Here is a 14,253-nt window from a genome sequence, read left to right on the forward strand (position 1 = left end):
AAATGGCGACGTCTGTATCAAAAAAAAAAAGAATGAATGAATTGACTTAATTTCACTGGAACTGGAAACAAGCCATTATCTACGGGTTATAACACGCTCATTCTAGTTTTCAGATATGGTCAGTTCTCTGTACTGAAAGTGTGAGTCCCGCGCAATGTCTCAAGAAAGGCACCAAACCATAAATCAGCCGCCGCCAAGCTGTCACACAATCCAGTGGACTGCCATTCTCTGGCAGAGTAGAAGATCAACATAAGATAAACTTTTATATCTTGACTTAAGAGTTGTAATATAACATATCTGAGTAAAATAGGACATCACCAAACAGAAAAGTATAATTTAAAGAGTTTTGTTGCTTTGATGGATGGTACTGTGACTCATCCCCATCCTCAAGCCCTAAAGTTACAAACCTTCTGTTTCTTCAATGTTTTCAAGAGCAGACTGCATTGCCATTTTCTGGATTTTACACTGACATGAGAATATGTTTAAGCCAGTGATTTTTCAACCTTTTTTGACTTAAGGCACATTTTTTCCTAGACAAAAATCCCACGGCACACCAGCAACCGAAAAAGGAAAAAAAAGAAACTATTGTCTGCATTGATGAGCAGTCTTACATCCATTTTTTGGTAATAATTGAGGCACAGAAATTTTGCAGTTTCAGCTGTTTTACCTAAAGTTGCGATAGTTTTCAATAAGAACTTTCAACTAAATTAGTTGAAAACTTGTCCAGGTTGTTTTCCCTCCAGTTTATTAAAGTGCATTGAGCCGCTGATCCTTCGATCATTGGCCAACCTGCTCAACCTTCTGAGCCTCTGCCACCCCAAATTTTAATTGCCAATTCACCTTAATCCTGTTTCTTTCTTTTTTTTTGTTTTATTAGTTATATTTAAACTAAACTTTAAGTTTATCAAAAGTGAATGAAGTCTGAAATTGATTTTATCCTTCAATCCAGATATTATTAGAAAAACAGCTGTTACTTTTATAAAGCAGACTTGGACCAAACACTGGAATCTCTGACTGTAATTCCTTTGTGCTTCAACACAAACCTGCAATAAACTTTTTCTAAATTTCATCAATACGATTTGCAAACTGTTAGAACAAATGTTTGCGTTTGTTGTGCTTCATGACAGTTAACAGCAGCACAGTAAGAAATGCTGTCACATTAACCCAATGCTCCTGTACCTTGGCCATGTACCTCGTCTTTACTACTGCTCCTACACTAGGTTGTGGACCTCGCCTCTGGCTCGTCTTGCGCCCTCGGCCGTCCCCCAAATCTGGATGAAGCTCATCTGCTGGACTATTTAAACATGTAGTTGTAATGTTAGATAAGTTAAATCTTCTCTAAGAGTTCTGGTACATCGCCTGTCTGTCCTGGGGAAGGATACCTCCTTCATGTGGGCACCCCTTAGGTTTCTTCTTTTTTTCCGGAATCCATTTTTTTTAGGAGTTTTTCCTAAACGCGAAGGAGGGTCTAAGGGCAGGAATTTAGTTAGTTCAGTTTAGAATTTTCCTATTGAATTCTATGTATTCATGATCTTATGATTCTATTTTTACTTTACAATTACTGGTACGAAGCCCATTGAGACAACTGTTGTTGTGATTCTGGGCTATACAAATAAAATTGAATTGAATGCATCACATGACTTGTAGTGAAAAACAGTGGTGCTGATGCCCAACAGGTCTCAGAGTTTATGATTTTATTCATGGTCTGACACCGGATCCCGCGGGGAGCAACTACAGTAGGAGTGCACGGATAATCCGTGATCATAGGAATCACTAGAGTCGGTTCTGCACAGATGTGTGCCGCAAATGCTCCCCCTTCTCTTTACAGCATCATTTGTCCATTCACATTGAATGCAATACCAATTAAATTCTCATCCTCCGCCTTTGTCTTAACCCGCGTTGGCGCGTGTCCAGAAGTGTGTTTAGAAACCTGATGCTCCTGCCGCGTGTGGGCAGTGCTAACGCCAGAAGTTTTTCTCGCCCTCTTTATGAAAGACAGGGACATTTTTGAAGAGCTCCACAAATCTGTTGGCAAACTACTTGGTGGGAAACCTGCACCTATTTTGATGAACAGAGAGCTGATATTGTAGTAATAATAAATGTTTTTAGATCAGTGAAAATTAATAATTTCCCACGGCACACCTGACTATCTCTCACGGAACACTGGTGTGCCACTGCACAGTGGTTGAAAAACACTGGTCTAAACCATATTGACCTCTTTGATGAGAAGGTGTTTCCCAATACCTCTGTTCACATTGTGGATTACATAAGCTTTGTGCTACTTTTTTCCTGCCTCCAGCTTCATGCTCCTACGCGCTCTTGAGAGCACAAGAGTGGTGCTATAATATTAATGTTCAGGCCTCTTTTTTTTCCTCCTTAGGACTCAAACAGAAGTGGTGAAAGAACCTTTCAACTAATTTTCCTCATTAAACTCTTTACATAAACCTACAAAATGTGTTACCAAACTGAGGTCAATAATGAGGATATGTTTGACCTAAAAAAAAGTGCTGGCACTTCTTTTTGGGTGTGTATTGGTTTGTCTCCATTTTTAAATAAAGGAAACTTAAAGGGTTTACTTTAAAATGATAGATATTTGAAGATATTCTGCTGATTTTTTAGCACCAGATTATATTTAGCCACATTAAGTTGTTATATTCTAAGATCTTGTTATGTTTATTTGTTTAAAAAAAAGTGTTCTCCAGTCATTACACAAGGGGCACTGCTAGCAAACATCTGTACACAGAAACACCAAAATAAACACTGTCAAACTGGGTGGAAAACATGCATAAATTAAACGTTGCTCTGCATGCAAAAAATAAATGCCAGGAAGGTTTGTCAAAAGTAAACATTTGTTTCTCAGACAACCTTTGATCCCTGTGAAGACAAGCCAGGAAAATTCACCATTCTCTTATGCATCTATAGGACACCCATCACTCAGAAATTAGTTAACCTTTTACTTCCTGCATTTCCAACTCTCATGTGTCAGATGTAGACAGTTTGAACTTAAATGTTTCTTTTCAGTCTGAAACTTTGGAAACTCAATTTATTATAAACTTCTAATCCACTAAATTTAATTTTCTTGGAGAACCGTGCCTGCATTGACTTGTTATGGAAACAATGAGTGGGAAAGGTGGTTTTAATTTTGAAAAGTATTTTTACTTAGTGTGATAAATGTATTCATACCTGAACTTAATTGTGTCAAAAGGCGAGATTTAGCACTTCAAATACTGGTGCATCACAGCACAGTGGGGTTTTGCAATCAATCCCACTCCTGCATTATGCCTGTTGATTAATTCTGCAACCTTCAAAACACGGGGCATTGGACCACTTTTGCTGGATATAATTGGCTTTAGCTGTCTGTAAATACATGGTTTAAATCATTGCTGCTCTTATCAGTTGTTTGGCAGTCCTACGCTGTGAGAGGAGCACAAAGCAGGAAATCCTCACTAATAATTTTGCACAAAATCTTTCCAATTTAAAAAATCAAAAATACTGTCATTTAATTGTTACTCTTTTGAGCCTTTTCAAGAAGTTTAACAGCTCCGGGAGTGTTGTAAATGTTAAAAAAAACGCAGAATTTTCTAGTTTTTAATTTATGTGCCACAGAATTATCAGCTATGCATACAGCTTCAATTACCACTTGGAATCTCAGAATGTCTTAGCCTTCAGTTGGTTGTCTCCTGCCTGTGATGCATTAGAGTATTTCCTGACAGTGATGAAGCATTAACCTGTTGTCTATGATGTACCCCACCTCTAACCCCATTTAGAGTTAGAGTTGGGACCCCCCCCCCCCCCCGTCCCAGGAGAGCCGTCTACTAAAGATGATGGATGGAGAGTTCACATCAGTCATTTACAATTACATACAGTAGATTGAACTGAAAAACCTTCAGTGTGCTCTTATACTGGAAATGTCACTAAAGGATCAAATATGGACCTAAAGAATGCTATTAATTAATATTTTATGTTGAACTTTTAAAACTCTAGAACTTTAACATTTAATCTATTGTAAAAGCGTTCCTAGTGGTCTTTCAATTACAATTATACCATTTTTAGCCAAAATCTAAAAACCTGAGCTATTTTCCAGGACATAGCTTCTGCAAATTGGAAATTCAGCTCTGAGTTGTGGAGTACGCCTGTCCTTCATTTCCCATCATCCCTTTGTTTACCCTCTCTCCTGATAGCTTACAGCCCGTCATACCCTCAAACTAACATTACTGGTGCTACAAAAATGGCGAGCAATATTGAAGCTAACCAGCTGTACAGCTTTGAGGCAGATTCCAGTTCTAACGAGGAAATCAATGACGAACAAGGATCTGGTCGATTACAAGGATGCATCAGAATGGAGCAGAGCAGGGAGCTTGTGGCCTGCTTCAGGTTCTTACAACCTTATTTCCAACAGCCTTTCTTCATCTGCTCTTTGAATTTGAATAACGAAAGATTCAGAAGCACCATTTTAAGCCTAATTTTCTTTATATGATCTGCATGAGGAAAAAGCTACGATGTTAAAAACACCAAAAACACAATTTTCATCAGAGTGGATTTTTAAACTGATTTTCAGTACTACTTTTGTCTTATTTTTACATGATTGTTGAGCCTGTTTTTTTTGTTTTTTTTTTTGCATTTTTGGATCTAAACCATGAAATGATAATTAGTTAAGCATAAAACGGATACAAAATAATTTATGTTGCTGCTGCAGTCAGAAGACGACAGAAAGTAATGTAAAACGTATTAAACAAAGAAACTAAACAGAAATGCATTTCTGAAACAGTAACTTTTTACATAAAAGTTTGAAGATAAGCAAAGATAAGAAGATAAGATTTTTTTGCAGCTGATATAACATTCTTGGACTTTGTATTCTTGATGTTAAATTTTAATTTAGTTGTACATTTTTTCTTCTAAAAATCCTGAATTCAAGATCCCAGTTATTTTGCATTTCATTTTTCTGCAAAATGTCTTTAAGTCATGTTACCTTCTTGGCGCAAACAAACAGCACTGACATTCTGTGCGTCTCTTTGGGGAGCAAACCCGCGTGCGCTCTCTGAGGATGCACACTGCAAAGAAAACTCATCCCAGCAGGCCATTAGACAAGGAAGGAGTGAGAACATTTCCATTTCTTATTTTGGAGGTGAGACGTATTTTTTGGTCTCTTATATCAAATCAGTCTGTCGTTTCTTTTAATAATCTGGTTCATTATATGCACGTTTTTAGCGTTTCATTTAGGTGTTCTTTTTTAAATGTTTGACACAATGAAGAACCTTAGATTAATCCAAATAAACTGAGAAAGATTGACAAATGTGTCATTTGGAGTCAACAGTGATTCGAAGACGGGGGTATTTTTTGCAGCGCGCGCAGCTCTGAAGTCATTCTCTGTTTCATACAGCAGCAACCAAGGACAGAGGAGCATCAGCAGTGAGAGGAGAAGGAGGAGAGAGGAAGGTGCCTCCTCGCCATTGCAATAATTGTCTCCCTGTTGAGTCGATGCCGGCGCGGACGTCGCTCTGAAGGGGAAACGGAAGATTTGCCTGGACGCACGGACAAACCTATGCTCGGATTTCAGCTCTCTCTGCCTTCGCTAATGCAAAAGGAAATATGCAGCGAAGCGTCACCATCCTCTATACCAGTTTACTGGGGATGTGCTTGGGTTCGAGCGCAAGTTTCCCAAGTAACATCAATATAGGTGAGAATGGCGCGCGGGCGCGTAACTTCCGTGCGTGTTGTCTCGTGTGACCTGCTTTGCCTCCACAGCGTGTAACATGAAAGTCCCAATTCTGTGCTGCTCAACAGGAGGATTGTTCCCCACCGACTCGCACGAATATGAGGTGTTCCGGTTCGCCCTCTCGCACCACCAGGACATACCCAAACTGGTGCCGCAGGTGGATATGGTCAAAATGGGGAACAGCTTCTCCATGACATACGCCTGTAAGTAGAATCTCACAACATTCCCGGTCATCACACTCCCCCCACCAGCTCTGCCAGCTCACGCGCCCATTTGGATGGACTTTGTTGAGGAACTCCGTTGTTGAGTTGTTTGGGGGAAGAAAAGAATTTAGGAAAAAAAAAGAGACCGAGACAAAGACAGTGTCAGCTTTAATAGCTCACATTTTAGACCTGCTGCTGTTTAGTGGTTCTATATAATCATTAACTGTTGCGTGGGACCGCGCAGGACTTCTTTTTCTCTGCATGATTATTGCTGCGTGATTTATGTTCCGGGGAAGCCAATGGGATTTAAAAAAAAAAACATCCTCCGCCGCAACAGAAGGATCCTACTGTCATGCAACATCAGCTTTTACTGCTGAGAGAATGTTGTTGGTTTTTTTTTTCCTCTCCTCTTTTTTTTAGCGGCTGTCACTTGATCCCAGTGCGCATTTTCCTCTTTGTTATGGCGGCGCAGAACAAAACACAAAGAGACGCAGCGCATTCAACCGTGCAGTATAAAACACTAGACTCCAAACGCTTCCACTGATCACATCACCGTCGAGTATTGCCTTTTCTTTTAGCAACTGAACCAGCCATACGCATGCGCAAAATTAATGTCTGAACTTTTTGAATCTTTAAGGTTTTGAATAAAAATATTGGGAACAAATTATTTAAAGTGAAACTGTTGCACAGGGGTTATTTTTTTTTTTTTAATAATATTTTTTTAATCTCTGGTCCAAGTTACACTGGTGTTGTGGCTGATAAAGGGTCATTATGGGATAATTTAGCAAATGAATTAGCTTTCTCATAGTGAATTTGTACTTCATATCCATATTTCAACTTTACTATGTTTTCCTATTATTTTTTGCACTTTTGAAGCGATCCTTCCTTTCTGTCCCAGCCAAATGCTAGCCAAGTCTCTCAGAAGATCCCATTTGACAGCTGAATCTGTCTATGTGTCATGTGATAATGCCACAGTGACAGACATCCCATTAATACTCTCAGACACTGCATTTCCACGTTGAATCCTCCCTGGAATTTAAAAAAATAAAAGGTCTTTATCTTCTTGTGTGGATGCTGTGTAAAAAAAGTGGCATTTTTTGTCTTAGTTCATTATGAATGTTTGCTACATTTCTTGGTGCAATTGTTAATGTGCTATATGAGATTGGAATTTGATTGGAAATTAAGCATTGAGCAGCACTTCTACACATGCTCACTGTAGGGTTTTGATGAACAGCAAATGATGTCCTTTAGGGAAAATCTATGATTGAGTGCAGATGCTTTCCACTCACAACATTTTCAGGTAATTTTTTAATCTTAATTTTTTAAATCTGCATCCACTTATCATCCAGGTTACAAACGCCACATTAACCCTTTAAAAGTCTCCAAACATCACTCTCCTCGCTCCCGTTCATTAAGGCCCTGGAGCCAGGAAGAGGTGCAACGATATTTAACTACACCTAGATGACCTCATTAATGAGACAGTGCTTTGCTCACAGGAGGGTGTGATGAAAAACTATAGCTGCCTGCAGGAATTTTCCCAATGCATGTTTATATCAGCAGGAGGCAGGTGGGGAATGCTGTCACAGCGTGCAGTCACAGGACAGACAGCAGCACAGCATACTGTTCAGACACAAACAACACAGCAAACGTGAATGCAAAATGTTGACTTATTTTCATGTTGATTTTTTTTTCTCAAGAATCCCAATCTCCAGATGTCATTTCCATGCAGTAATTTGGTTTTTTAAAGAGCACTTCCCGTATTTCCTTCCTCATAAGCTAATGCCTCACCTCCTCACCCCCTTCATGTGCAAATTCAACCTTTTTTTCCCCCTCATGTTAAGGCGTCTTCATGCAATTTGATCTTGGCATGTTAAAAAGATTCAGAGTTCAAGAAGATGAAAAGGAAAATGATTCCTCATCCTGCTGGGTCTCACCCATTTTGTGGGAGTATTTGGATGCAAAGGATTTAGAGACATTTTTGTTAGGAGGGGGAGATGAAAGGCTGCAGGCCAGGTTTATAATGAGTCAGATGAGAGAAAAGCAGCTTCTTCCTGCATCTTTATTTGATACACTTTTGAGGAGGGGATGCTGCGCTTCGGCATCCGGGTATCCGTGCTATGCAGACTATTTTCAAGTGAGTGAGAGTCCACCTCTGTAAGTGTGGGAAATGCATGGGACTTTCGGTAGGAGGAAGAGGATGGGGGTTCATGAGTGTGGAAGGCAGAAGGGTGAATGGGGCCCTTGTGCACAGGAATGAATAGAGCTCCGGAAGAGCGTGACGCTCATCTTCTGGCTGGTATGATCCACCATTTCCTCAGTAACAAGTCTGCACACACACTTTTACATGTATGTGTTCATGCTCTCAAACTTGCCAAAGTACTTAAAAAAGGTGCAGGATAGGGTGTTGCTGAGTGTTTGTGTTCATTTGGAAGTGAGTGTTTTGAAAAGCAGAGGTGAAAGAGAGGACATGAAGCCTGTAACACAAAAGACAATGAGCGCTTTGGTCTTTTTTTTTTTGTTGCCATCCACTGCAGCTCATTCCTCATGTGTGCTTTTGTTCACGCATTGTCAGTGAAGGAACTTACGGGAACGCTTGTTTGTACACGTGCAATATTAGTCACCATTCCCCGGAGTTAGTTTCCATATTATCATAATCCTCTATTGACTTGCTTTATAATACAGACGTCACTGATTCACAAGCTTGGTGTCAGAGCCATGCAGGCTGTCTCCTAAAAGATCCACTTTTCTCTTTGATGTCCTCCACGGACTCTGACTTGAGATGAGTTTGGCTATTTTTGGTTCATCTGCACAGAGTTGTACCTAGAGACAAAGTGTTTAAAATGAAAGCTCAGAGTTTTTCTAACTTGCATCAACTGGTGGTAAACTTCCCATTAACACCAATTAGAGACTGTGAAGGAGATGGTTAATGGAATGACTGTGATTTAGGCAGCAGTTTTCAGGACTAGGTTAAATACAAATGGGAGTAAATCTGCGAGGGAGCCTTGATCGATGAATTGAGCTCTGCCCAGCCATTCAGCAGAGCACAGATGGAGATGGCGCTTTCTTCCGGGCATGTGTAAGAGACACATATGAATTACCGCTGGGTGATGAAGTGAAAGTAGGCTTTGGTCAAAGACTCAATGAACAGCATCAGCTAGTCAATTTGATGGTGGTACACTGGTGGTAAATCAAGTTGAGGTTGACTGTTGTAAAGCTGTCGTTCCAACTGTATTTAAAAATGATTATGTGTGTTTGTGTGTGTTGGTGAATATGAAATGTATGATTGGGACTTGATTTCATTCTGAAAAGACTCAGTCTAACTTTGAAAAGAAAAAAAAAACTGATGACAGTGCTGCAAAGAAATACACTCTAATATTAAAAATGTGAATGAAAATCATATTAAAGATGCAATAAGAAAATTTGATCAGCCTATGAGAACAAATAATATGACACAAATGACAGATTTTATATATTTGACATTGAATTAATACTTAAAGAAATGCAATTTTAACAACCATTTTTTTTTTTTTTGCATTTGGATGCGCTACATCGGCTTTTTCATCGGCTTTTAACTGTCGTACATTGACTAGATCACATGTCAGGTTTTTTTTTTGGTTAGCTGTAGGCCACCGGTTTAAAAGTGAGCTTTATATGAACCAATGCCTCAAAAAGATTTTATAAATTACATCTCCACATCTAAGCTTTAATTTAGAGCTGAACTAATGATTATAAGTCTGTGTGATTATGATTCATTAGAAATGAGTCCCTTTTGGAATTCAAAGTAAACCATATCAAAATCCTGTTTATGAAAAGGAATTTTCTTTTATTTACCAAACTAAAAAGGTTTTTTCTTTGTTTCAAATACATTTTAAAACATTTTAGTTTTATTTTGTGGTTTGCTCTATTAGTCAGTTCATTCAATTCTCAGCTTTTGATTCATCTGAGCTCCTTTAGAACTTTTAGAACTTTAGAACCTGTGTCAGAGCTTTTATTTTTAATGATGTGGCTTTAAACCAACCTTTTTTTATTTTTTTACCTTTCCTCCGCCATGCTTATGTTTTTTTTTTTAAAGGAGAAAAGTATTCAGAACACTTTAATTAGCTCAAATTGCAATTTGTCTCAAATCAATTGTCTGTGCATGTGTTGAAGTGTCCTTCGGCAAAACACTGAACCCAACATTGGTGGTGGAGGTTGGCGCCAGGGTTCGGCAGGATAGTGTGAGTTTGTGCATGCTTGGGTGAATGGGACAGTGACTCTAAAGCGCTTTGGGCCCTAAAGAAAGGTTGAAAAGTGCTATATAAGTAAACGCCATTTACCATTCATGGTCATCTCTTGAGATGAACTTCTCAGCACACGTTGGAGACAGATTTGCAACTGGCTGGAATCATTTCCTCTCATCATTAATCTTTCTATATTTAAACTGATGAGAAGACACTTGCCCAGATTAAAGAGCTTTAACAGTATCCTCTATCAGGTTACTGAGAATGATTATTTTCATATAAACACACCTGAAAGCCCCCGATTTGCAAACTACCAAAAAATACTGTAAATGTCATAGTTACAGCAATGAAAAGACTGACATTTTACCAACCTTCTGTCTTATAGGCCGATGTACAAGGTCATAAACCCACTTTTGGGAAAACGTTATACTAATGTTGTTCTCAACATTTCTAATGGGGTCAGAAAGTCTCACAAAATCTAAATAGGTCTGCTGAAATCCTTGCACATCCCAGATATTTCTTAAAACACACCTACTGTAGCCTGGAACTTTAATAAAAAAGTGCATTAAACAATTATTATTTTCTGTAATCTTACATTTAATCAAACTCTCATGAACTAATATACATGTAAAACATTATTAATGTGATCCGAAATAGTAATTGATTTTACTTGTGCTTGCATAGTTTTCCAGCTTCTTCCTTCCATTTAAAAACAAGAATGTTTTATTTTTTTATTTTTTCCAGCCCTAAAACGGAAAACCATCACAATATACTGCATAAGAGTTTCAAAATGTGGCTTAATGGGGATATTTCAACCTTTACAATCTCCATTTGACTTCATTGCTGCAGTAAAGGATAATGTTGTTATAATGACTATCATAAAAAGAAGTCATAGGGGAATAAACAAAGGTAGCCTTCTCCTCGTTGCTCATTTACCATTTGCTTGGTTCAGGTTTTCCTCATCACGGGTCTGACTACCAAACAGAGATGTTTGCTTTTTCCAGCTTTATTAATTTTTTTGGGTTAACATTTAAACATGCACGGCAACACTAACAAGAAACAGAGCTTTAGCAGATACATTTCATTTATTATTCAGGGCAACACAACTCAGACCATCACTTTATGGATTTATAAGCATAAATATCTAATATAAACTTGGCAGAAAAAAAATAAAATAAACTGACTGTAATACTTGGGATGAAAAATAAATAAATTCTGGAAAAAACTGAAAAGTTTTTGTCCCAAAAACTTTAATTTCTTTTTCTGTTTTTTTTTCTTTTCTAAAATAATTTTCCTTCAAAGGTTTCCGTCTCATGGGGAAGCAGCAGAGTGGATCAGTTGGGATGAGAGCATTAAGTGAAAAGGGTGGGGTGGACTTGAGGCTAAACTGCCATTTCAGTTTCTCGTTCTGGTGTCAGTGAGGCTCAGGGGGGTTGTAGCCACTGTGTCAGCCACCACGAGACCGCTGCAGTGACTAGCTTCAACAGTTTGCACACGTTCACAGGAATTTCTGAGTGTTCAATTTGTTATAGAAAATGACAGACAAATAGGAAGATCACCTCTCCCTCCTGACTGTTTGGGACGTGACTGGTATTTCATGTGCAGAAAACAAAGAGAATTGGGTTTAAAAAAAAAAGGCAAAAGAAGGTGACGAAAGGTCTCCTGGGTTCAGCTCTGGCAGCTTTCGATTTGATGAATGAGAGAGCTTGATTTTTCCCCCTTTTTTTTCTTTCTCTGCAGAAAGTCAGGTATAAGAAATGGCCCACAGCAATCAATGTAGATCAGCAAAAATGGCTCCCTATGCTACAGAGTGATGGAGTGCGAAGCGAAAGAGGGATGAAATGCATTTCTGTTTTGTGTATGCCTGTTTGCTTAGTAAATAATCACAAAAGGAATGCAAGGGAGATAGAACAAAATCTGCGGAAGATAAAAAACAAATAACATGTCATTTAGTCTCCTAACTCTCTAAAATGCACCAACAAACCTTCGTTAAACAGAAGTAAACATAATGAAAATTCACAGCCTTAAAGTGGTGCGTGTGTTATGCAAAGACTCACTAATCTTAATCATGCATGTCATCTTGGCTGTAAAAACACTAAATACAAAGCTGTTACCTGTTTCCACCTGGGCTTTTTGTCTCGCCAAGCTGCTTTTAAATCCAGCAAGTATTTAAAATAACATCTCTGGAGATAATGGCAGCTGGGACGTGGGGGTCTGAAACTGGCAATTAGAAAACTGTTTGGAGATGAGGACCAGGATTTCTGCTTTGGGGTGGAAGAACAACGATGACAGCTGTCATGTTTTTTTGAGTTTTTTTTAAGCAGGGACAGAAGCAGAGTCCCTTTTTGTCATACATCTTGGGAGCCTATGTGTACTATAATGAGGAGCAAAGCCTACAAGCATATAAAACAGTGTGACATGGTGCAGCTGCACTGACGGTGACAGCATTAGGCTGTTGTTGTCATCGGCGTGCCTCGCACAGATGCTTATAGGAGTAAACGACTGGCTCTCTTTGATATCAGGCCCTCGACGGATGGAAGTTGGAGAGGCAAACACAAAACAGCAAAAGACTGTGATTAGTGCTTGTGTATGTACACTTTGCAAGCTTTATGGAGTTTCCCCATGAGTAAAGAGAAGGCCTCGGTGTGATTTTGAAAAAAAAAACAAAAAACAACAAAGTGCATTTCACAGATTAATTTGGTTTAGTTTGCTTTCACACTGCACTGTCAAGAGTGGACCAAACTGCCTTGAAACGTCACAAAGTTGCAATAGATGTTTGAGAAAAAGTATTGCCTACAATAAGTTCTGATCAGCAAAAAAAAGAGAAAATTTACAAAGATCACTTCACATTTAAGCAAATACATTATCCAAAATACAGACTCTCATGTAAGAACCAGTCTGAAACCACCCTAAGAGTATTTTTTCTTTTACTTTTTGTAGTATTACCATTGGCAAACTGAATGCACTGGAAGTAAATAACTCTTCAAAGTAAAGTGTCAGTGTAGCTTCTTATAAAGCTATCAAACATTTTTTTGTAGATAAAAACAAAGAGATTGAAGTTTAGTCGAGAAAAAAATGGTTTTAAATATATAAAAATAATAATAGAATAAAATAATAGAAATATTGTATAAAAAACGATTTAAGAATATTTCAGAATTCTTGTGATCAATTTAATTTAAAGAATCAAGAGCCCTACTCCTCACTGACGTTTACTAGCTCGAACATGGTTTTGTCTAAATTGCGCCATAAAGGTGACTGAATTGACTTCCTTTCATTGGAGTCGAAAGAAAGCCATTTTCTATGGGTGACATCACACTCAGTCGGTCCAGTTTTCTTCTACAGTCAATGAGTAACGCACATGACAAAGGACATTTGTCTGACCTTAACTTGCTTTATGCACAAGTGAATCCCTCACATAGTACTTGTTACAGTGTGTGACATAAGTGCAGAGGGTGTAGACATGTTGTCCAAAGTGCTCAGTATGGAAATCTGCACAGCTCTCACTCTTTTGACAACACTGTGAAAGGGGAGGGTCTACCGCCAGTTTGTAGTCAGTGGGAGTGCTGTCAATGTAGATGGCAAGGCTAATAGTGAGTAGCACTTTGACTGGAGTTCACAAGCGCCTCCAAGAGTGTGTTCTTCTCCTTCAAGAAAGTCATTTTCTGCTACGATTAAATATTTGTTTTTGTCAGTGGTTGCTAACGTCTTTAAGACGAAACCAGAACTTGGTCCCTAAATATATTCAAGCTGCAATGGAAGATTTCATCACAAGCTGATGTCTTCTGTGTGTGTGTGTCGTTTTTTTTTTTTCATAAATTCTATCTAAGCAAAGTTCTTTTCCTAGTAACAATGTCATGTTTGCTGAATATAGTAAAAAGTACCACAACGGGAAAGTATAAAGGATTTGGGTTCATTAGACAGGAAGAAAACCCATTATTAAGACATTAGACGAGAACTTCCCATTTCTTTTACAATATTTCTATTTCTTTAGGTCACGATTGCCCTGTTTTTACTTTGCTGGATTATGTTAGTTTGTTTAGAATATATATATATATATATATATATATATATATATATATATATATATCAGTCAATGAATCAGTCAATGAATGGT

General features: G+C 38.3%; 1 protein-coding gene across 8 annotated transcripts in view; it reads left to right on the top strand.

The window, feature by feature from the left end:
- gria1a (glutamate receptor, ionotropic, AMPA 1a) overlaps window positions 1–14,253 on the top strand; it is a 223,489-nt gene that overhangs the window by 134,238 nt on the left and 74,998 nt on the right. For all 8 annotated transcript variants that reach the window (XR_013658383.1, XR_013658381.1, XR_013658382.1 and 5 more), the window contains 2 exons: window positions 5,381–5,677; window positions 5,785–5,919. Coding sequence is in view for 4 of the 8 variants with exons in the window: in XM_023959329.2 (XP_023815097.1) it covers window positions 5,590–5,677; window positions 5,785–5,919 (223 nt within the window). In the remaining 4 variants the exon portion in view is untranslated. The remainder of the gene's footprint in view (window positions 1–5,380; window positions 5,678–5,784; window positions 5,920–14,253) is intronic.

The sequence above is a fragment of the Oryzias latipes genome, chromosome 10 (assembly GCF_053564925.1).
Source record: "Oryzias latipes strain Hd-rR chromosome 10, Olatipes_Hd-rR_3.1".
In the NCBI taxonomy this organism is placed as follows: domain Eukaryota; kingdom Metazoa; phylum Chordata; class Actinopteri; order Beloniformes; family Adrianichthyidae; genus Oryzias; species Oryzias latipes.